Here is a 24,075-nt window from a genome sequence, read left to right as displayed (position 1 = left end):
TCTCTTGGTGAATCTTTTGCTCTGGGGAAAGTGGGCGTATCCCCAGGCAAGGCCCCACCCGCCTGCCTGCCGTAGGAGGGGCAGCTCTGGGAGGTGCGTGGGGGTGGGGTGTGTGTGTGTCTGGCATCTGGAGCATCTGTGCCTTTATCAAGAGCACCCACCAAGGTGGGATGTCTACACCCTGTGTCATCAGCCTCCCCGCGGCCTTTGAGCCCAGAAGCTCATCCCAGTCACCTTCCCTGGCTTGGGGCGCCGCCCTCAAAGCGCAGATGGGAAGGCTGAGGCCGGCGTGGGCAGGGATTGGGTGCCCACCGCCCGCGGTGCCGGCAGGGGTCGGGGATGGCCACAGAGGCCTGCTCCGCGGGTCCTGCTCGACTGGGTCCCGTCCGTGTAGGAGGGATGGAGGCTGCTCCCCAAATGTGCTCCGCACCCCGCAGGGGAAACCCGCAGGTCCTCCGCCTGGAATGCCGGGAGACAGGCCCAGAGACGCCCAGCCACTGGCGCGGGCCGCCCAGCACCAGGGAGATCCGGTTCCGGCCGGAGGACAAAGCGGGTCTGGGGCCGGCCCGGGCCCGCTTTGGGAGCGGGCGCCCCGGGTCAGCTGGGGAGCGGGCGCGCGCCGCCAGCGGGCATCTGCATGACAAAGCGCGGCGCCGGTGGGAGCGGCCGAGCGGAGCCCGCCCGCGGCCGCAGCTGCCCCGCTAAGCCGCCGCCCCGCGCCCGCCGCCCGCCCGGAGCTGGGGGCGGGGGCGGCACGCGAGCCCGGCGCTCAGCTGTGTTTGCTCGGGGGGCGCCGCGCGGGGCGGCGGGGCTGCGGCGCGGGACAAAGGCCGGGTCTGACCGACCCCGCAGGTGGCGAGGGGGAGGGGAGGGCTGCGGCCCCCAGCCGCCCAGGCTCCCCCGGCGTCGCCTCCTCGGCCTGCGTTCCGGAGCTGCGTCCAGGCCCCTCCCCTGGACCCCGAGTTGACAAATGATGTCAGCATCCGTCCGTCTTAGCTTGCTGCGCACCACGGGCTGCCGCTGTCCTCACGGCCATCTACACTTACTCCCCCCACTCATGCATCCCCAACGGGGTGCCCGCGTCGTGTCCCCCATGGGCCTCCGCTCCCACCCCCCTCCTCAGCTGCTTTCCCTGCGCAGCCCCCCAGGTCCACATCTGCCCTGACCCAGCTTTCTCCACCTCTCCATCCTCCCATCTTCCAGGTGCCTCGACCAAACCTAGGCATCTTTCTGACATCTCTCTGTGCTGGGCGGACCTTTGAAGTCTCTCCAGAATAGAGCCAACTGCTTCCAGCCCCACTGCTGCCCCTGGTCCAGCCCCCACGCCCTCTTGCCTGGACGGTTGCAGTAGCCTCCGTCCTGTGCTCCCCGCCTCTGCCCCAGCGGCCGCCAGAAGGATCCCGTGGAAACCAAAGGCAGACCTCACATCTCCACACACTCCCTTGGCTCTCACCTTACTCAGGGGAAAAGCTGAAGCCCTCACAGCCCCCAAGGCCCACCTCATCTCCTTCCAGCCCCACCTCCCACCTCCCTGGCCCGAATCTCTCCACTTCAGCCATACCTGTCTCCTAGTCATTCCTTGAGCAGCCAGGCCTTCAGGGCCTTTGCACTGGCTGTTGGCCCTGCTTCGATCACTTCACCGGATATCTGTGTGTCTCACTCCCTCAAATCCTTCAGGCCTTTACGCCGACGCCCTCTCTTCAGCGAGGCCCTCCTCGGCCACCCCGTCTACAACGTCAAGCCTTCCGGGTTCCCTCTCGGTCCTTCTGGCCACGTGGCATTCCTATGCGGCACTCGCTCACGTACTTGCTCATTTTCTGTCCGCCGTGGACGGTAAGAGGCACCAGGGCAGAGACTGTCTCTTTTGCCCGCTGTTAGGACCCCCAAACCTAGCACTGACTCTGTTACGCGGAGGTGTTCAGTAAGTATTTGCTGAATAACTTAAAGCACTTACCCCTGCACAGCAGCGCTGCAAGGCAGGCCCCGTCGCCTCCGCTTCACAGGTGAAAGCACTGAAGCACAGAAAGGGCAAGCAACCTGCCCAGGGTCTCCCGACTAGGAAGCCTGGGAGGCAGGACACAGTTCCTAGCCAGGTCTCAAACTAGAGGCCCACACGCTGGTTTTGGCCCCCGGAAACATTTTCTGTGGCTTGAAGAGTTTCAGAAAAAGTTGAATCGGTTGTGGCCACTGAAAAAATCAAGAGGTTTTGTGTAAAAACCCAGACCGCCAGCTTTTCTCGGAGAATCGGAACCTCTGGCCACACTGGGTGCTCAGTCCCACAGGCGACCATGGGCTGCAGTTGGGCAGCAGTCGCCCCTCAGACAGGGTGTGGGCGACCCCACTTGCCTAGGCTCCCTCAGGCTGCTTCCCGCCCAGGCCCCTGTCCTGCGGGCTTTCGCTCCTCTGGGCCTCTGCCCTTCCGGGTCACTCTGCCTGGAATCCTGCCCCACCATTCTCTTCCTGGATGCCTCTTCCTTGTCACTCAGGCAGGTCTTAGCCCAAAGGTCCCGTCCTCAGAGAAGCCCTCCCTGATTACACTGGCTAACGATCATTATCTGAGATCACTTCATCCATCTCTGGTGCATGCTGTCCCTCTTCCCCAACAGAACGGCAGTCCCAGGAGGGCAGGGCCCGGGTCAGCCTTGCCACACCTGTCCAGGAAGGACAGCACCTGCCCCTGCGGACACCTGTTGATTGACCGAATGAATGAATGAATGAGGGGTTCTCCTTTAGCGCCGCTGGTTCTGGGCCCTTCCCGGGTACCTTGTGCTCACACCTGTGCCCTGCCGCTCTCGCCAGGAGCTCACAGGTTGCGTGGCACGAGGTCGCGGGCCCCTTGCTAGCGGGACAGGCCTCAGTGGTTTCTGGTTCTGTGACCACCTTGAGGGGCTTGGGGGACCCTCTCTCACTTTGCCCCCAGCTCCTCAGGCTCTCGCCATGGACGCGGGGCCCCGAGTCTTCTGGGTCAGCACCAGGGTCGCCTCCTGGGGTTCCAGATGCAGCCCGGCTCCCGCCCGCCCGCCAGCCTCGCTCCTGGTCAGGCCGTGTCGCCGGGGAGCCTTCAGGAGTAGAAGGGCCAGTGGTGGGGTGACTGGCGTGTAGGCTGGAGATCAGGCCTGGCTGTAGCCGCTTCTCCCTGTGTGACCTTGAGCAACTTCACTCGCCTCTCTGAGCTCGTTACCCCCTCTGTGAACCGGGACCCCTGTCCGACCTGAGACTTGTGCCAGTTCCTGGGCTCACACACGGCCACCAGCACACAGTAGGTGCTCAGGACAACAGTGCCCCCACCCCGTGTGTGGACGGACGCCTGGAGCCCAGCCCATGACGATCACTCCTCCCTGTGGGCCAGCTGGCCATCTGTGTGCTCACTCGTGTGTGGTCTTGGGTGACTCGGAACCGCGTGTGTGAATGCGTGTGAGTGGACACGTGTGAGTGTGTGTGGCGGTGGCGTCCGGGTGCCTGGAGTGGCCTGGCCAGTCCTCACCGGCCAAGGTGAAGTGGGTAGGAGCTGGCTCGCCCGCTCCCCCAGGTAGCCGTCGAGGCAGGAGTCTGCTGGGGCCGCCGCTGACACCGGGGCGGGCAGGTCAGCCTGAGCCAGAAGGGACTGGCTGGGGTGGGGGAGGGGAGCTGTACCCCAGGGCAGTCAGTTCCCAGGCCCGGCCCTGCCGGTCATGCTCCAGGTCCCAGGGCCGGCGCCCGGGCAGGGCGGCTGGACCCTGGCGTCGGTTACTGCAGCCCCGGGAGCCTCTCCTCTGACCGTGCCACCGATGAGGCCCCCGGCAGGGCAGGGCCCAGAGCCGAGCACCGGTCCCCACCCACCTCGTCCTCTACCTCAAGGCGGCAGCGCGGCCTCGCAGCTCCCACTGCAGGACCGCGCTCTGCACCCATGTGACTGTCCTCCCACCGGACTGGGGGGCTGGGGAGGGCAGGGACCCGCTCATGGTCACGGCCGTGGGGAGGCAGGACGCCAAACGCTCATTCAACTCACACCCAACCCTCCGTTGCTTGCTGATGGGATGCGTAGGCTGCGTGTGTGGTGGAGATGTGGCCATTTGCACCCGCGGCAGCAGCCTCGGAAGCTGTCCTGGGCCCCCAGCTTTCAGACGGGCTTAGAGGGACACACAGGCTCCGCACCCAGCCACCACTCTCCACGTGGGAGCCACATCTGACCTTCAGCCCCAGAACCAAAAGAATCTCCGCGGTCCCCTCCCGAGAATCCAGGCGTGGCTGGCGGTGGGTGTCTGCTGTGCACCCTGTCTCTGCATAGTTCCTGAGGGCCTCAGCCCCACCGAGCAGAAAGATCCCCACCCGCCTGGACCCGCACAGAAAACTGAGGCTCCGCAGGGGCCTGCGTATCCCCGCTGGCCTCTCCAGGGCTGCTCGCCTGTGCAAGGCCTCCCTCGGTCTGTCTCAGGCCTGTCAGCGGGGAGCAAGCCAGAGACCCCAGGAGACGCTGTCCCCCTGCTGCTCCTCAGGACCCCGGAAGAGACCTGGGGGGCCGGCCGGCCCTGGGCACAATGGACAGAGGGACAGCAGGGGAGCAACAGCCCCAGGAGGCTGCCTGCCTGGCCGTTTCCAGAAGCATTGAGCCTGGGACAGAGGCACAGAGACGGAGACAGTAAAGCAGGGAGAGAGACTCCCACACACTCAGCTGTCGGCTGGGCATGGGACTGGGACCGGCAGCCGTGGTCTTCTCGGATCCGGACGCAGGACGCCAACTGTTAACCCCCAGCCCAGACCGGCCTGAGTTTTCACCGCCTGACTGCCCGGCGCGCGGCTGTGACCAAGCACGCACCTGCAGGGCTGGCGCAGGCAGTGGCCTCGGGACATGCGTGGAAGAGTGGCAGCAGGTCACCGCCCGCCTCCGTGTGCATGTCCGTCACCGTGTCCCCGTGCGAATGGGTGACGCTCAGCCACACCGCGGCCTCCCGGATGGTGCCGCGGGGCTGCCCGAACCCCAGAGCTCTTGCGCGGCCGCGACCCCAGCCCTGGACCCTGAGTCGGGAGCCCGGGCTGCCCACCCGGGTGCTTTTGTCCGTTTCTGAAGTGACAAGAGACACACAAAAGGGCTTTTAATTAAATCAAAGGAAGGGGAAACGGGCCAGCCGGGCCGCTATTATGTTACCAAACGCGAAAACGAAAACTTATTTTTTAAAGCTCTGGTATTAATTTGAGATTATTCAGATAGTTAATTAAAAGTGCAGCATGTGTTAAATATTATTTCAACAAAGATTATCATCAGGCCTCCATGTAATGCGATCCGTGGGCTCGGGGAGCTTTATGCAAATGGTCTGCGGCCAGAAGGAAGGGCCCGAAGCGCCGGGCGGCAGGCCACTCGCTCACCGCAGGGGTGGCCTTTGCAGACACACACGGAATGGCAGCCAGGCCCCCCTGTCCGGGACCTGGGTGAGCAGGGAGACCACCGGCCACCCTGGGCCTGCTGGCCAACGGCAGGCTCCCCGAAAGTTGTCCAGATGGCACCTGGGCCTTCAGGGGACACGGGCCGCACTCCTGCAGGTGTGTGTGGGGTGTGGACGTGTGTGTTGGCGAGGCTGTCGCGGGACTGGCTGCACATGTGGCTGGGGTGTCGGCAGCGTGCGTTTGCGCTGGTTCATCCGTCTGTTACGCGTGGACTCGTGCACGTGACACGCACGTGTGCACCTGGGCACGGGGTGCGTGCCCACAGCTGGCCCCGGGCACGCCGTGTCACCTCTCGCTGCCTCAGTTTCTCCATCTGTAAATGGGGACCGCTACAGTCCAGGCCTCACGGGGAGGATTAATGAGGGTCACGTGGCATAAGGCACAAGCAGTGTCCCGCACAGACAGCACGAGAGCCAACAAAGCCAGCGTGCGCGGAGCTTTAAGTTTACGCGTCCATGTTTAACGAAAGCGAAATTAACTTTTATATTTTATTTAACCCGGTATGTCCAAAATATTGTCGTTTCAACATGTGATCCATGCAAAAACTGATGGCCGTGGTAGTTTGCATTCATTTTTCACACTAAGCCTTGTTGGTCGGTGTGTATTGGACCTGCCAGAACCTCCGGCCACACCGGCCGCATTTCAGGTGGACGTTTCAGTTGGACCTCACAGCTCTGAGCCCCGAGGACGCGGGTGTCCCCCCCTGCACCCTCGCTCGCCTGCGCTCCCTGGCCTCAGACGCGCGGGCCGCTCCTGCCCTCTGTCGGCGCCTGGCGGCGGTGCAGCGCCCAGGGCTCGCCCCGCCCGGCCAGATCTGTCCCCGCCCCGCAGATGGCCACAGCCCCCTGCCCACTGCCAGGCTCCATGGTACCATTTCCCACTGCGGGCTGAGGGGCAGATGGGAGGGCCGAGGCTCAGAGAGGACCGGTCATCCGCCCCGGCTCACGCAGCAGGACCGCAAGGAGGGACCCCAGCTGAGGTTGGCACCCAAGTGTTAAGACGCTTCTGTGGGTCCCACCGGGTTCCTATCCTGGCTCTGCCCCTCTTGGCTGTGATTCTCAGGGTTCCACAGCTGTAAGCGGGAGGGGGGACCGGGGGGACGGGACGGTAATCCCTCTGTTCAGGGTTGTGTGAGGATTAAGTAGGAAGACGTCTCTGAGGTTTTCAGCCCATTCTGAGCACAGAATGTGCCCAGTAAATCCATCACGGTCATAGCACCATGACAGGACACCCCTGCCTCAGGGCCTTTGTACAGCTCAGTCCCCCAGATCTAGGATCGGACGGCTCTCCTCGTGAGGGAGGACCTCGCTGACCATCGCCTCCTCCTTGTCACCCTCAGAGCCTGTGTCGCCACCCAGCACGAGCTTGCGTGTGCCTGAAGTCTTCTTGTTTCTTGTCTGCCTCCCCCATTGGACTGGCAGCCCCAGGAGGGCAGGGCCTTGCCGGTCTTGGCCACGGTCATCCCTGACCTGGCACAGTGCCTGGCCCTACGTAGGTGCCTGCCGGAAAGAGCAAGAAAGCCGTGTCAGGAGGGGACGCAGCCTGGTGGTCACCAGGGAAGTTAGACGCCGCTTACCACACAGCCCAACATTCCACAGCCAGGTGCCAACCCAAGAGAAATCAAGCTTAGGTCCACACAAAAATTCATCAATGAGTGTTTGTAGCAGCATTATTCACAACCGCCCCACGCTGAAGAACCCCCCAACTGTCCCGCAGCTGGTGAACATTCATGCAGAAGAATCTACCAGCAGCAAAGGGAACCGCCGTCCAGGCACTGGACGCGGGTGGACCCAGAGGGTGTAAATGTGGCCCTGTGACACGTGACATTCTAGATGACACACAACTATAGGGACAGAAAACAGACCGGTGACTGCCGGGAGGGGGGCCACGGGCACATGAAGGATCTGGAGGGGGGCAACTTTTCTGTATTGTGACTGCATGTGTTTTTCAAAACTAACAAAACTGTACATCTGAAAGGGTAACTTTTTCTTTATGCAGCAAACCGTGATTTTCAAAAACAGAGCTGTAGACTTTCAGAGTCTCAGGTCGACTCAGTCCCTACTGCTTTCTGGTCCCAATGGTGAGCTTTGATCCCCCAACCCGGGAAAGCAAAGTGGGGGCAGGCCCCCCGCCTCCTGAGCAGGGCCGCTCCACAAAGACGGGCGGGCGGGGGGTCTGCAGAGGCTCAGCTGCAGAGCCTGGAGAGTTCCAGCAGCTTCCCCCACTCCTTGTTTCCCTCGCTGGTGTTGGTGGGAGTTCATTGTGTTGTGCTCTGTGCATTTTTCACATGTTTGAACTATTTCCTTAATAAACACGACACATACTAAAATGATTTAAGACAAGAACAGCAGGGCTCCCACTGCAGAATCCCACCAGCCTCTCCTGCAGCCCTGGGAGCTGAGAGCCACCGCGGGTGGGCACAGAGGGCGGCCGGGACCAGGAGCCAGGCTGCGCGGGTGTTTCTGGGTGTCGCTCGCCCCCTGCCACAGTTCCAAGCTCACTCTGCCCCACAGTCCCCGGGGAGTGGGCGCTGTCTCCCCATCAGGCAAGGCTCTGGCCGGAACCAAACGGTGCGGGGCTGCCACCCAGGATTGGCGGTGAGGTGGTGAGGACAGTCTTGGAGCATCATCCATTTGTGAAACAATTTTATTGAGATACAATTTACATGCCATAAAGCTCCCCGCTTAAAGGGTACAATTCAGTGGTTTTAGCATTTTAGTGCAACCATTACCACAATCTAAGTTTAGACCATTTTGTCCCCAGAAAGGGAGCCACAGCCACTAGCAGTCAGTGCCATCCCACTAGGTCCCCAGCCCCCGGCAACCACAGAGGTACTCTCTACAATTATGGATTTACCCATCCTGGACACTTTTGTACGTGGAATTTTACAATCTAGACTTTGCTATCTGGCTTCTTTCACCGAACGTAATGTTTTCGAGGTTCATCCATGTTGAGTCCGTGTCCGTATTTCCTTCCTTTTGTTGGCTAATCACACAGTCCATTGCATGGTAGGCCCGCATTTCATTTATCCATTCATCAGTTGATGGGCATTCGGGTCCTCTCCACTTTTTTTTTTTTTTTGGCGGCACGCGGACCTCTCACTGCTGTGGCCTCTCCCGCTGCGGAGCACAGGCTCCGGACGCGCAGGCTCAGCGGCCATGGCTCACGGGCCCAGCCGCTCCGCGGCACGTGGGATCCTCCCGGACCCGGGCACGAACCCGCGTCCCCTGCATCGGCAGGCGGACTCTCGACCACTGCGCCACCAGGGAAGCCCCCTCTCCACTTTTTGACTGTCCCAACTCATGCTGCTCTGAACATTTGTGTGCAAGCTTTTGTGTGGACGTATGTTTTCAGTTCTCTGGGGTACAGACCTAGGGGTGGAATTACTGCGTCATATGGTAACTTCATTGCTTAGGTTTTTTTTTTTACCAGCTTTATTGTGATGTAACACACACCACACAATTCGCTCATGTAAAGCGCATAATTCAGTGGCTTTAGTATATTCCCAGAGCTGTACATCCATCACCACGATCAATTTTAGATCATTTTCATCACCCCAGAAAGAATCCCCCCACCTCCTGACCGCCACCCTCTTCCTCTCATCTCCCAGCCCTAGAAAACCAGTCTCCCTTCTGTCTCTATGGATTTGCCTCTTCTGGGTAGCTCACACACGTGGAACCATGCAACACGGCATCCTCTGAATCTGGCTTTTTCTACTCGGCACAATGTTTTCAAGGTTCATCCACGTAGCAAGCATTGGTACTGCATCCCTTTTTATTATTATTATATTATCACTGAATAATATTTCATTTAAATATTCCACGGAATAATATTCCAGGTAGTGTGTGGGTGCGCCCACCACTTTTTATCTGTTCATCAGTTGATAAACATTAGGGTTGTTTCCACTTTTGGGCAATAACTCTGTTTCACTTTTTAGGAAACACCCCAACTGTTCTCCCAGGTGGCTGCCACAGAGCATTTAGTGAGCATCTGCTGTGTGCCCCTTTCATTCCTGCCACTATCCAGCAAGGCAGGTCCTAATAGCCATTTCATTCTGCTGTGGCACAGAGAGGGTGAGACACTTGCTCCAGGCCTCATTGGGTCCCAGGGCTGCTGAGCGAGGTGAGGTCTGGGAACCAGACACTTGGTTACATGACCACTAGGTGCTGGTGGTCTGTGGAACCTGCAGGAAGGATCTGCATGCCGACTCTCCCAGGATAGAGGCCAGCCTATGATTCCCAGACATGGTGGCCAGGGTGGCAACTGTCCCCGCCCTTCTAGGCACCCCTCATCAGGCTGTTCCAAGCCGCCCCAAGGCCCTGGCAAGTGTGCAGGAAACTTTGGTCCAAATCTTGGTCAAAGGAATCAAGGAGCTAACGAACAAGACGCAGCAGCCACCGGCAGCCGGGGCATTTCAGGGCCCGGGGCCAGGGCAGGGAACCGAGGTTCTGGGCCCAGCTTCTCGGAGGAGAGCCCTGGGGACAGAGGAGCTGCAGGCGCAGAGGGCAGACCTGGGACCCACCAGGGCGTCCCCCAGAGAGGGCCTGCCCTGTGCTGGGCCCCAGAGCTGCTGCTTGTCTCGGCTGTCACTCGGCCGGGATAGTGTGGAGGGACCTCCCCGTGCCTGGAGGTATGTAAACAGAGGCTGGACCTGGAGGATGCGGCAGCAGTGGAGGGGGGCGGGGGTGAGCCCGCCCAGCCCCAGGTGGACCAGGCACACGGGCCAGATGAAGTCCCTGCTCTGGAGCACGTGATGTCGCAGGTGGGCCGGGGAGGAGCGGTCGGGACTCTGGGGGGCAGCCGGCCGCTCAGTCCCGTGGCGATGGTGACCTAGGCCATGGCCACCAGGCCGTGGAGGAATGCACCAGCCCCTCTGCTCATAAACCTACTCCCCCAACTCCCCACCGCCTGTGTGCCGGGCGAGGTCATAGGTCATCCAGAGGTGGCTGTCAGGAAAGGCAGGCATAAGGCACGGCGGCCAGCTCCAGGCCGTTCACAACCCTGGGCTGTGCGGCCCACAGCGGACCAGGCAGGGCAGGCAGGGAGCAGAGGCGGGAGTGCCGGGCGGTGGGTCTCAGGCTATACCCGGCCGAGAGCCCAAGTTCAAATTCTTGGGGATCCTGAAGGCCCTGCCCAGAGGTCACGCAGAACACAGCCCCGGAGCACTCAGGGAGTGCAGACAGGATTTCGGGAGACCACCGGTGAGACAGCCGGCACCCCCCGCCCTGCGCTCGGACCGCTGTCCCCGGGGGCAGCAAGTGGCCCCAGCTGTGCTCGCTCAGAGGTTGCACGGGCCGGAAGAGCAGCCTGATCCCCCTCCCTGTGCCTGGGCCTCGGCAGGTGTGGGCCTGCAGAGGGCGGAGGAGGCGATGTGGCCGCATGGTGTGCCCAGCCGGGGACAAGTCTGAGGATGCGACGCTGGCTCCCGGGGACACGGGCGTGGGTGGCCCCTCTGGCCTCCTTGGACTCGGCAGGCCTCTCCGAGGGGTGGCCCTCGGTGGCTGGGCCTGGACAGGCCCCAGGGCTGTCACTTTCTGCATGTGTGCCTGTGCTTGGGGTGCCCCCAGTGAAGGGTGCAGGGTCGCGGGGACGCGGGGACCAGGCCAAAGAGGAGGGGACGCCTCCTGGACTCCAGCGTGTTTCCCTCCAGGGGAGCCCTGTGTGAGTTCCAGGAGGGGCTCCATTAGCTGTGCCTGGGGGGGAGGCTGGGGCTGAAGAAGGATCCACAGGGAAAAGGGAGTCGGGCCTTCCCGCCTCTCCCCTCGGGGACTCTCCTGCCTCATCTACCGTGGCTGTCCGGGCCTCAGACGACGTGATGGGGCCGTGAGTCGTAAGCCTCACCCTCCAAGGGTACAGAGCAGGACAGTGGGAGCGCTCTGAGCGGGGCACCAACACAGAGCCAGGAGCCCGAGGGGGACAGGCTGGGCCCCTCTGGGCCAGTCAGTGATGGGCACACAGGGGTCCTGGAGCCTCCAGAGGCTGCCCTCTCCCAGGGAGGCCATGCGCCCAGGCCTGGAGGCTGCCCTGTCTCGCGCCACCATCCCCCACCAGCCCACCTGCCAGGTTGAGCCCTCTTCCCAGCAGGGGCTGCTCTCCTGTGTGCAGTGAGGAAGGAAATTGCAAATTAATCTTTATTTCCATCTTGGAAGAAAACCTTAATTCTCTGCATGGAAATGATCCTCGTCAGACCAGGGAATCAATTATGGGCTTTAATTGCAGTCAGTCCTGGCCAATCAGAGTGGGGTCGACCCCAGGGACCCTCTCTCTCCTCCCCGTCTCTGGGGCCCTCCCCTGGGTGCACTCAGCTCTCGGGGTCCCCCTATCTCTCTCTCTCTACTTCTTTCTCCATCTCTCTGGGCGTCTGTCTCGCTCTTTCTCTGCCGCCGTATGTCTCTGCCTGTGTCTCGCTGTCCCTGGCTCTGGCCACTCCCCACAACACAGGGCTCAGGCAGGCACCCCAGCTCTGACGAGCCCCATGGGACCTCCGCCTGCAACCTCTCTGGCCTCCGAGCTGCAGCTTCAAGGCTGGGGCTGAGGGGGTGAGATACTGGCTCCTCCCTGCCCCCCAGGGTCTTCTCGGGAGTCACCTGCCATCCTACACTCAGGCCTGCAGGTGACCTCAGGCTGGCCATCCCTGGCCAGGCCCGGGCCCCATGGCTTCGCTGTGTACGGCAGCTGCCCAGAGGCCCTGGAGAGGCTTCCGGCCCGGGGTGGGTGGGAGGCGCCCTGCCCGAAACCGACAGCCTCAGTGTTTCCACCCGCGATGGGGGCACCCCCAGGACTGGGTCTCCTCCCACCACCTTCCGGCCACCGGGAGATGCTTGTCTGTCTTATCAGTGGCGCCCTGTGACTGACAACTGCTCCTTAACAGCAGCCCACCCGGCTGTCCACAGGGTAGGGGCGGCCGTGGCTTGCCTGCATGTCCACACGCACCCAGACCCCCTGTTCCCCGGGCCAGCTCTGCGCCGGGACCTGCCCCACAGGGTTCCCCGTGCTGGGGGGCTGGGGCAGAGGACCACCCCCGCCCTCCTGCCTCAGTTTCCCTCTGCTCCCCTGACCTGTACTCCCACACCCTCCCCAGGGTGGGCCCACTGAGCCCCACCGAGTCAGGCAGGTGACTGGTGAGGGCCTGGGTGGCGGGCGGGCGCGTTTCCCTCGACCCCTGAATACTGAGAAGCGGAGAGATGCTGCCGATTGGAGGCCAGCGTCCCCTGTTGTCTGGCGCCACATCTGATTAGGGAACAAATTGCTCCATCTCACCCCACACCTGTTACACAACAGCCTGCCCACACCTGCCTGCCGCCCAGAGGTGCCTGGCCCACTTCCGCTGGACCCTGCCCTGGGCTGAGCATCTCAAGCCACGTCCACTGTCCCCGGCTCGCATGTCCTCTCCTGCCCGGGGCCCGTAGCGCACGCCCTGATTTTTCTTCTCTCCAGCTTGGTCTCATGCACGCCGGTCTCCAGCCCACACCGCCCCGAGCCCCGGGTCCCGCGTCTCCCAGGGGCTGCGGGGTTGGGCTCGGGAGGCCCAGCGAGCTCGTCAAGGTGTCCCACACCCGTGCCCGCCGCGGGGCTCCCACCTCGCAGCCGACGTGTGACCGCGGGGAGGCTCGCCAGGTGTCCCAGGTCCCCTCCCTCTCGCTGCCTCCTGTGCCTCCCAGTGCCAAGGCAAGAGGCCACGTGGCGTCCCCCTGCCCTGGCCTTGGCTACGGCCCCTCCTTGCTGGCCACCAGCCTCACGCTCCTTCCCGCCGGCCTGCGCCCCCAGCAGGCCCTCCCCACGGGTATCTGTGCAGGCCCCTCGTGATAAGGGTGTATGTGGGGTGCTGGTCAGGTTCGGGGTGGTGGTGGTGTTGACAGTCTAGGGACAGGGTAAGGAACTGGCTGAGAGGGGCAGGAACTGGGAGGGCCCAGGACGGGTCAGGACCTGGCTCTGTGGCCCAGCTTTGGAAGCCTTGGGAAATCTGGGCTTCCAAGGGCTGCCTGGAGCTGCAGGGAAGGCCCGGTTCCTGCATCCTGCCGGCTCCACCCCTACCTTTCCGGGCCCTCAGGCGGCGCAAGGACAGGCCCCCAGAGACTGCAGAGGGGGTTGAGAGGGTGTGATCATACCTGGGGGGGTGGCAGGCACCAGGGAGGACCGTGCAGGGAGGAGGGTGGGGGGGGAGCCAACCGGAGGCCACGGGCGCCCTTTGCGGGTGACGAGGCCCACAGACCCCGCGCTGCTCAGCTGCCCCTCCGACCGGCCCCCCTCGGCTGGCGGCACAAGCAAGGTCCACGCCTCAGGGTGTGGCAGGTGGGAGGAGTGAACTGGGCCTGGAGCCAAGGTCATCTGTGCAGGACGAGCGAGAGATGGACGCGGAGACCCCGAGGCAGAGGCAGAGTGGGCGGGGGCGCCTCCCCCAGCTACGCGGCCCCTCCGAGGGCCCGGGTGGGCCGGGTGAATGCTGCTGTGACAGCAGCGCCCAGATACAGGCGCCGCGCTGGTCACCTGCCTGACTCGGCGGGGCTCGGTGGGCCCACCCTGGGGAGGGGAGCGGAAGCCCCGGCCTGAGCAGGACGGGTGGCACTCAGCGGCTGAACGCCCGCCCTGTCCGGCGGTGACTGTGCGGGAAGCCTGGAGGCTGTCTGGGGGGTGTCCCTTGAGGGGCGAGGTGGGTGGCTGGCCCTCCCCAGGGCGGCCGGGGCTCCCAGTGGGCCTTTATCTAGAGCCCAGCTGTGGCCGCAGGAAGGGGCCGTTCCTCTCTGCTGCGTCGTCTCCCCACTGGAGCCGGTGATAACAGTGGGGGGTTGAGCAATACCTCGTGGGTGCACGACCTCTGACCTGCTGGCCTGGGTGGGGGTTCCAGGGCTGCCCCTGCCCCGCCGCGTCCCGCACACAGGAGGTGCTTGGTGAATGCCGAATGACCAGCTCTGGGCTTCTTCCGTACTCTGCCCCTGCCGCCAAGTTCCACCCCCTGCGCCGAAGCCCCAAACCTCCCAAATGTCCTCTTCCTCCCCCCAGGGCCTCAGGGCCTCAGCCTGCCCAGCCTCCCGTTGGCCCATCACCGGCCAACCTTGGAGTCCTCCTCCAGCCCACGAAGTCCCTGCCCCCCGGGAGGCCCTGGGATTCGGCCAGGAGCGTCCAGTGCTGGTCGGAAGTCGGGGCGGGGGCGGGGGGGGGACCTCGAACGCTGATAGGACACGCTCGCCCTGCCTCTGCCCTTCAAGGCCCTTCAAGGCCTCTTCTCGGCCCAGCCTCCCTCCACAGCTGCCCCCACTGCCTCCCCGCCCTGCCACAGGCCCTCGGCAGAGGGAACGGTGCTCCCGCAGCAGACCCCGCGAGCCCAGGGTCGGGGTCAACTGCCCCCAGGGAGCACAGAGCCCCATGCCCAGCATCCCTGCTGCCTGGGTGCCGTCCAGCAGTCAGGCCCTGGCACTGGCCGAGCTGCCTAATTAATGGCTCGACTGTGTTATCAGCCAGGCATTAATTACTCTTTTTAATCAGACCTGCCAGTGCGGGGGCTACTGGAGGCCCAGCCAGGGCTGGAGGGAGACGGGGGAGCCGTGACCTTGTCCCTCCTCTCGCAGGCCCCCCAACTCCGCACTCCCACCAGAGCCCTCACTCCTGCTGTCCCCTCTGCCGAAGCATCCCCCCCACCCGCCACCCCAAACTCCTACTCTCTCTTCAAGACCTTGCCCAGGTGGCCCCTTAGTGAGAGGCTTCCTCACCCTAGTCATGGCCATGGGGGACAGACATGGCTGAACTTGGAGCTGGGAGGCCATGGCCAGGACTGGCCTTAGCCCCCTCAAAGGAAACCTGGAAATTCTATGCCCCGTGAGGAGACTGGGGAGGCCTGAGGCCTGGATCGCCTGAGGGTGAGCCGGCACTGAGAGGGTCCTGGGCCACCTCAAGGAAGCTCTGGGTCCGCGGAATGGGTGTGATGAGCCCCACTCCCACCCCACCAGGTCCTGGGGAAGAGGCCCAAGGGACAAACTGGCCCTGGACAAATGTGTGTGCCCACCCTGTGCACACTGGACCTGACACCCACCTCTTCACCAGACACCCAGCCTGACAAAGCCTCCGCAAATGAGACACACACACCCAGAGACCAAGATCCGTGTGCACACCCAGACACAGACACATGTGCACACACGCCGGCCAGGGTAGGAGGCCTGGGAGAACAGGAGCTGCCCCTTCTCCTGCCCCGGGCCCCCAGGGCTTCCCACTTTATCTGTCAGAAGTATATTAACTCAGAAGCCTGTTTCCATCAGAGTCTCAATTCCAGAGACGTTTCCAGATAAGCCTTATCTCGTTGCTGGTGCATTAGCCCCGCCAGCCAGCCAGCCGGGCCTGCCGATCACGACCGCCCCTCCTGCCCCAGTCCGTGGCAGGGCGCCTGCCCACGACTTCATTCTGGGGGGCAGGCGGGCGGGGCGGCCCCCACCCCGGCCCTCAGCCCACAGTAGGGTCCCAGGGCGCAGCCGAGGCACTGGGGCGAGGGGGGCCCTGGAGGTGTCCAGAACCGGGGTTCAAATCCCAGCTCCACCTGAGGCAACGGCTGGGCCCCGGGGCTGCCCCACCGGGCACCCCTGCGGGTGGGTGAGCATATTCTGCGACTTTACGTGCGTGACGATGCCACGGTGGGCTCCGCACGCTGTAGCCCTCTCTTCCACGAAACGTGGAAGGTCTGGGGGTGCCTGGAGCCAAGGGAAGGGGGACACTGCTCCGGAGAGCACCAGGCGCCGGCCCCCACCCTACCTGCCCGCCGTGCTCCCCCTTCAAAGGCTGCGCCCCGCCGACGCAGCTGGGGTGCTCGGGTTTCGACCGATGCCAGACCTGATAGCGTCCCCTCCTGGGCCGCTGGCCACGCGGGCAGTCTCACTGCACCCTGGCAGCCCCTCCCTGTCCCGCGGCTCGGCTGCCCCCTCCTCCCTGGGCCTTAGTTCCCTCGGCCTGAGCCCGCCTGCTTCCCGGGGCTCCGAAGAGTGCTGTCCTCAGGTGAGACGTGGGCACCCTCAGAGGTCCTGGAGAAGTGGCCGATTGGGGGCAGTGCTGGGTCTGGGCTGCCCGCACTACCGCTGAGAGGTGCTCAGGCCCCCCCAGTCTCCCGGTGGGGAGACAACATCTACCGGTCCCCCTCCCACGGCTGCAGGGACACGGAGGCCAGCTGCTGCTCTGACTCTCCTGCTGTACCCAGGGACCCGGGCAGAGGCCGGGACTTGCCCGAGGGCACAGTGCTGGTCAGTGGGCAGCCAGGATGTGACGCCCACCAGTGGCTCGGGGCCCCTCTCTCCCAGGGATCTGCCCCCAGAATTAGCACCTGCTCGCGGAGGACGCCTCGCCCTGCTGGGTCACGTGACCCCTCACGTGGAGCTAGACAGTGATGTGCTCACGGTCACAGCCTGTGCAGGGCAGGGCAGGGCCACCCCGAGGGGGCCTGGAGGGAGAGGTCACCCTCACAGCCCTCAGTCGGGGAGGACTTGGCCTGGCTGGAGGTCCCAGTGGTGCCCACCTAGCTCCCCACGCACTGAGGACGACGAAGGAAGGTTTCCTCATCTGAGGGGTGAGTCCCGGGAGGCCCCAGCCCTGCCAGGGTCCCCTCCAAAGGGCCGAGTACCCAGGGGAGCGGCCAGCCCGGGGCCTGGTACCAGCAGGTGCTCGTGAAGGCCCTTCCTGCTCCCCTTGGACTGGACTGGGCTGGGGGCGGGGCCTCTGCCTGAAGTCCTTGCTGGGAGCCCACCCTGTGACCTACGGTGGCCTCAGCCAGGTGGCACCGCCTCCCTGGTGAGATGGGGTGCAGGGCAGGGGTGGGGCTAAACGAGAGTGGGGCCTGGAGCCTGGCCCGTGGTGGGGTGTCGGGGACGGTTCCCAGGGGAGCTTCCTGACTGTGCGGCGGCAGCGCCAGCTGCCCCCACCCTATTCCCAGCTCCGGGGGGGATGGGGGCCAGGCCCGGACTGTCCCTGCCCACCTAGCCCTCAGCCGTCGCCCTGATGGCTGCCTGGCCTGACGTCTGGGACCCTGTGAGGGCTGCCGTGGGTTGGCCGCCACCCCTGTTGCCGGCACCCATGCTGGCGCTGGATTAGGGCTGCCCGCTGCCCAGCATGGCCACCACGCACAGGCCCGGCAGGTCCACAGCATCCTTCTCTGCCCAGGGCCCTTGGTTCCAGGGCTTACCAGGCCCAAGTCATCTGATTATGGCCCATCCCCGATAATATTTTTAATGCCATTTTTGCAAATTAAAGCATAATACACCGATTACCAGGGTAAAAGGGAGGCCTCTGCGTCCACCTGGAGGCCAAATAAAGGGACTCTGGAACATGTGTTCATCCTGCAAATGTCTTTAAAAGCTGATACCCCCTCAGCCCGTCAGCTCTGCCACTTCACCCTTTTCTGAGTATGGCCAGGTCGGGCTGCAGGGTAGGGTGGCTTGAGGCACAGGGGGCAGAGGAGCCAGGGCGGGGCTTGCTGGGCTCGAGAGAGGCCCGGCTGCAGGGGCTCGGCACAAGGCCTGGGGACTCCTCGTGTTGGGGTGCAGGGCCAAACCCCCCAGCCTGCCTTCTGCCCCGAAGCACTGGCCTGGCACCCGCTGCTCCCAGACACCCCTGGGCACCCTTCCTGGACTCGGCTGCCCAAGGACTCCCGGACTCTCTCAAGGCCCAGGAGGCCCGAGGGGCCACCGAGCCTGACCTAAGGGCCTGACACTTTGTGGACCCCCTCAGCCCAATGGGTCCCTCCCCTAGCGCTGCTCTCGGCAGGATCCCTGGCAATTCCCGACCTCGCCCTTGGGAACAGATCTGGGAGGGTGGGGGGACCCCAGGAAATCACAGAGACCAGCAGAACGGGCGGCACCACGGGGCATTTATTTGCGACTGGCAAGCGCTGGCCGCCAGCCGGGCAGCCTGGGGGACACCGGCCACCAGCTGTGGAGCCGAAGCCCATTCCTGCACGGTGCTGTCCCCTGGAGGGGGGGTGCGAGGGCTCCGGGGAGGGCCTGGAGGTGGAGGCACATGTGGCACGGTGGCCCCCGGGCCTGGGCAAGGTGCCCTGGGGCGGCCGGCGGGCACTCAGGGAGACTGGACCATGCGCTTGTGGGTGTCGAAGACGTAGCGCTTGAAAGACAAACTGAGAGCCACGTGCTGGACAGGCTCTGGCTGCCCGGCCTCCTCCCCTCGGCCGGCGCGGCCCCGCTTCTTGAGGGTGGGTGTCAAGATCTTCTTGGACTCGGGGCTGAGGCCACCTGCGTGAGGCACAGAGGGAGAGCCTGTCACTCTGCCACCCGCCACCATAGACGGCACGTGTGCTGCCCCAGCTCCATCGTGCCCCGCGACTCAGCAACGCCCCTACACCCTCTGTGGCGGAGCCGGGACCCCAGTGCCACCTTGGGCTCGCCCCCCTGCCTCCCCAACCAGCATTCCGGGCCCCTCGCCGCACTGGTCCACGCCACCAGCCCGGCTGGCTTGGAGCTCAGCATGGCTCCCACCTGGCTCTCCCGGTCCCCTGCCCGCCCACCCACCCAGCACTCAGGCCCCTGTGGGCCGCCCCGCTCTCGGTGCTCTAAGCGGCCCCGCCGTTCCCGGCGCATTCGTCCTAAGTCTCAACCCTGAGACTTGGCACTTGAGGCCCCCCGGGCTCGGCACTCTCCAACAGCCCCCGGAGATGCTCTCCCTGCCCTGCTGTGTGCCCGGGTGGTGACCTCTGCAGACGGCATCACAGTTCTGCCAAAGGACCTCAGTGGATCGGAGGGCGGAGGGAGGGAGAAGTGGGGTGACGGTCCCACTCTCTTTGGCCAGAGCTCCTGTTGGGGTCCTCCTCCCTGGGCGCTGGCAGACGCTGTCCCCCTAACCCCAGGCGGGGGTGGAGCGGCCCCCACGGCTCACTGGCTCCTTTAAGCACCCACGCCTCGGTACAGACCCTCTGTCCACTCCCTCCAGCCGAACGACTGAGCAGAAATCTGCTTCCTGCTGACACCCTAACGCCCACCTGACCCTTCCAGCCCCATCATCCACTGCTTTCGTGCTTTCCCGGCAGCCTTGAGGAACCCACGACCGTCCCCGGGCTCCCCTCTGTCTATGCCGTTCCTTCTGCCTGGGACACTCTTCCCCTCGTCCAACACCAGGCTGCTGTGCCCCCTTCTCTGGGGCTTGTCTTTACGAGGCGTCCGCTCGGGGGCGGCACAAGGTGGTCTCTCCGTGGGCTGCCGGCCAGGGTGAGACTACTTGGCTACCCCGAGCGTATGGGCCGAGGCTCGGGCCAGGCCCCAGACTAGCTCTGCACCAGCTGGCACCCCAGAACAAGCCGCTCCCCCTCTGTGAGTCCCACAACCTGCTGGGAGCAGGCTGGCAGGGCTGGGGTGAGGGTGAGCCTGGATGGGCCAGGAGGTGTGCAGACTCCACATCCTAGTGAGGGGCACCCGCCCACACCCGCTCGCCAAACGAGGGTCCTGGCAGGCCGCCGTGTCCCCAGAGAGGGCACTCACTTCTAATCCACATACAGAGGCTCCACTGGCCAGGAGGCCTAACGGCTGGGTGTCCGGAGCCGGTGGGAAGTTGGGATGGGCACGGGGCGGTGGATCGCCCCCTGCACACCCGGTGCACCTACTGTGCCTCTCCCGTCACGTGAGGGGTGTCCTCCCGGGCCCAGTCTCGCCTGGGCGCTGGCTTGCTCCCGAGAAGAGGGGCCAGCGGAAGCTCACGTTGCGCTTCAGTGCAGGGAGGACCCTGGCCGTCCCGTCCCCCGGTCCCTCCACGCACTTGCGGAGAACGGAGCCCTGAGGAGGGCGGTGCCTCATGTGAGGCCCAACAGTCAGCTGGGAAGAGCCAGGATTTGAACTCTGGTCCAGATCTGGTGGCAAATGTGGACTGCTGCCACCCAGCCCACCGCTCGGGGTGTCCACCCGAAACAGGCTCTGGACAATGGCTCTGCAGAGGAAGCAAGACCGGGAGAGCACTGGGTATTGGCCCTGCAGCTGCTGGATGTTTAGAAAGGTGACCAGGAGGCTGGTTCAAGGGACAACCGTAGAGTCAGCGGGGATGGCCCTGCTCGCTGCACGAGGGACTCGGTCTCCCTCTCCACCGCCCACCTCAAAGCCTGCGTTCCCTGGGGAGGCGGGGCCCTCGGCTGACGGGGCTCCAGGATGCTGGGGCCAAGGGGAGCCTCCCTCCTGCTGGGCAGCCTGGTGTCAGATCGAAGGCCGCACGCCCGCCGCTGGGGTCGGGCGTGGGGCGTGGGAAAGGCCCCGGGGCAGCCCTCAGGCCAGTGCCAGTCCTGCAGGTATGTCTGACTCCCCGGCCTTCCTTCTGCAAGGAGGCGGCTGGCACCAGACCCTGACAAATGCACGGGCAGCCCGTCCCCCTCTGGTGCCAGGAGGTCTGATGGCTGAAGAGGCGCGGGGCTCCCCGGCGTCTGCGCCGGGCTGGGGAGACAGGCGTGGCCCAATCGGCGGTCCATCTCGCCCGCGATGGCTCTCGTTACACAGAGCGCATACCTCGCGCGGCCCAAAGCAGGCAGAGCTGGAAAATCTATCTGGCGCTGGCGAGGACGAGGCCATTTAATTGTTTTTCTGAGATGGCCGCCTTGTTTCCCTCTGCTCCGTTATGGGGTGGCCTGAATGCCGACCAGCCGAGACCGTCTGCTGGGGCAGCCAGGCTGTGGGGATGCGTGGCGATGCCACTGGGAGCCACCTTGTTGTGTGGTGGCCTTTCCCCTCAGCCAAGTGGCAAGTGGTGTGAAGTGAGGGCAGGTCAGGGTGTCGGGTGGTCATTGCCTGAAAACCTTCACAGAATTCTCCAGGCCTGGGAGACGATGGTGGGCCTGCCCGCCAGGGTTTGGCCCGAGAAGGGGCAGGCAGTAAACAAGGCAGCAAGGTAGGCAGACAGCCACCAGGGCCACCAGGGAAATAACGCCGAGGGCTAGCTTCTCCAGGAAGAACCGGGGCGGGACCGGGGGAACCTGGGGCTGGAGATCAGGGGCCGGCCACATGGAGATGCCGGGTGAGGGTCTGCAGGCAGAGAGCCTGAGCGCCAAGTCCTGGGCGGGGTGGGCATGGTGCGCGAGAACAGAGAGCACATATGGCCACGTGCTGGTGGGGCTGCAGGGCCGGGGCTCTGGGCTAACCGTGTCCACGAGGTGCCCCGTGTGCTGGGCCCGTGGGAGCCCAGACAGGGAGGGTCTCAGGCCCTTGCTCGCCCCCAGGGAGGCCACGGATTCTGCTGCCGCTGTTGCATCAAGCATCCCTGCTCTGCATCCCTGCCTCCTGGCCCCGCACAGGAGGCCTCCGTGGCGCTGCCCTGGGGGACCACTGTGCTGGTCTTCTCCCTAGTCCCACCCCCAGGGGCGGAGGGGCCGCGCTGCGGCACGCGTGGCTGTCCCGGCTTGGTTCCACCCACGGGACAGAGTCTCTCCTCTTACTTGGCATCCAAGGTCCTGAGTGTCACCCAGCGGGTGCCTCCCTGTATACTCTGCCACATCACGGGCTCCCTGCTCCAGCCAGCAGACGTAAAGCAGAGCCTCTGAACCTGCTCCGTTCACCTGGAACACTCTCCCCGGCCCTCTCTGTCCGGCCAACTCCTACTCAGCCACTGCCCCACGGGAAGGCTTCCCCGCCCCTGCCCTGGCTGGCGGGATCACTGCTGGAGCCCCATTTCGCAGGAGTTTTGCTTTGTGTCTGCTCCCCAGCGGCCTGTGTGGGAGTTAGGGCCCAGGCACAGGGCCTGGCCTGCGGGTACAGGGAGGATTTGCTGGACGAAGACGCAGAGAATGAGTGGGGTCTCGAGTGGCTGTGCAGGGCGAGGAAGGGAAACCCACCAGCAGAGCTGTGCCTCCAGGACCAGAAAAACTCGTCTGCATGCCTGCGGCCCAGGGAGGAGCTGGGTCTAGAGAGCAGGCCCCCTGCCCCACGTGACCTGGAGCCTGGTGGGGTGGGCATGAGGGTAGAGTTGCTGCAGGTTTCAAGTTCACGCTGTCCCCGTGATCCCACGGGGCTCACAGGCGTCCCTGCTTTTTCTCCCTAACCCTCAGGATTCTTGGAGCCCAGCGGCCCCGCTCCACCCCCCGACCAGCCCAGACCCCAGGATGTGGTGGGGAGGGCTGGCCTGACCCTGGGGGTGACGCTGCTACCCGTGGCTTCCCTTGGGGACACTCTCCCAGGGCCGGGCTGGCCTTTCTCACCGAGCGCCAGCTCCACACAAAGGCACAATGGGCTGGAGGCTGCTGGGCCCTGGCTCGGGCTCGGGTAATCAGGGAAGAATGCGGGCAGCGCGCTGTTTCCCAAGCCCTGGCCTTGGGTGCCGCCCTGACACGGCCATCAAAGCCGGCAAATTGCCTCCAACTGCTGGCGTTGCTTTCATGTTGGGGGCCTGACTGCAAGAGCGGTCTCCACGCTGGTGGGCGGCTTGCACCCTCCAGGGGGAACCGAGCCCTGCAGGCAGCTCGGGGTCACCGGCCCCCGCGGTGGCCCCTCAGAGCTGTGCCAGTTCCCGCCATTCCAGCACGCCCCCTCCCGCAGCACGCAGCTTTGGAGGGAGCAGAAATGCAGGGCGGGGAGGGAGCCGGGGCACAGGGGGGCCCTTTGGGGGGTCAGCATCCCGGGGATGACGGGTGGCTGAGGAGCACAGAGGGGCACAGCCAGCAGCTGGGCTGGGGGCTGGATGGTCATGAAGGGCCTTGAATTCAGCCACAGCCGACTCTGGACTGGATGCCCGCCCTGGGGGCAGTGTGGCTGAGGTCCCTCAAGCTGGGCCTGGGCTGAGCTTGGCTCTGATGGAGCCGGCACGGCGGAGAGGCCCAAGGAGGACAGGCAGCCTGGTTCTCAGCAAAACGCCCAGAGGCGAGTGCGGTACGGGGCAGGCCTAGCGGGTTAGGGAGAGCCGGGTTGGCGACCAGAGCTGGCGCGAGGACTGGCCGCTCGGGCAGCCGGGCCACCGGTCGGCTCCCTTCCTGCTGAACCTCCTTAACTTTGGGGTCTTTTGGGGTGACGGCAGCTTTGGAACCCCTGCCATGGCTTTGCAGGCCTGGTTTGCCGTGCTCATCCTCGGGAGCCTGGAGCGTGGCTGGCTGGGGGGCGGACAGCTGCCTGGTGTTCCCTCCTTTCTCTTCCTGCTATGGATCCCATATGTAAACAAAGATGCAATTTGCTTTAAAAAGATAAGGTGATTAAGTTTTTATCAGACGTGTGCTCCGCTGTCCCCGCAACAAAGGGAATTAGGAGAGGCGGGCGACAGACAGGCCCTTCCTTGGAGCTGGCCCCGTCTGAGGCCTTCACGCACACTCCACGGGCTCCACGCGGCCCCTTTGACGGGCGGGGACGAGGCGGTGGGCGCCTGCGCCCCCGTTTTGATGTCTTAATGTTGCTTAATCCCTCCTTTAATTTATATTAAGCTTCTTACCAGCAATGATGAATTCTTCAAAAACAAAAAAGGGCCTTTTGCAGAAATCTTTCCCACCCCATGTAGATTGAAATTATAAGGCAGCCAAGGCTTTGGAGACTGGGGGCGTGCGGGGAGTGAAAACCAGGGCGTTGTGTGGAAGGAAGGATTTTGTTTTAAGGCAAGAAACAAAGCGATTCTGAAACAGGAAATGACTTGGTCTTGAGAATCAGAGGCTCACCTACAGGGTGGCGGCCCAGGGACAGGAGCATCCCTTGTCACTTGGAAGGGGTGCAGCTGGTGCGGGGCTGC

The 24,075-nt window shown here is 64.0% G+C and overlaps 1 protein-coding gene across 1 annotated transcript in view; it reads right to left on the bottom strand.

Annotated features, from left to right (window-relative positions):
• Window positions 1–18,373: 18,373 nt before the first annotated feature.
• The window catches only part of EEFSEC (eukaryotic elongation factor, selenocysteine-tRNA specific), a 148,897-nt gene continuing 143,195 nt past the window's right edge, over window positions 18,374–24,075 (bottom strand). Inside the window, exon 7 of the mRNA XM_065885678.1 lies at window positions 18,374–18,638. Within this exon, the coding sequence (XP_065741750.1) occupies window positions 18,466–18,638 (173 nt within the window). The 3' untranslated portion in view covers window positions 18,374–18,465. The remainder of the gene's footprint in view (window positions 18,639–24,075) is intronic.

The sequence above is a fragment of the Phocoena phocoena genome, chromosome 10 (assembly GCF_963924675.1).
Source record: "Phocoena phocoena chromosome 10, mPhoPho1.1, whole genome shotgun sequence".
Lineage (NCBI taxonomy): Eukaryota > Metazoa > Chordata > Mammalia > Artiodactyla > Phocoenidae > Phocoena > Phocoena phocoena.
The sequence above is the reverse complement of the archived record's forward strand: the minus strand, read 5'-3'. Positions and strand labels throughout refer to the sequence as shown.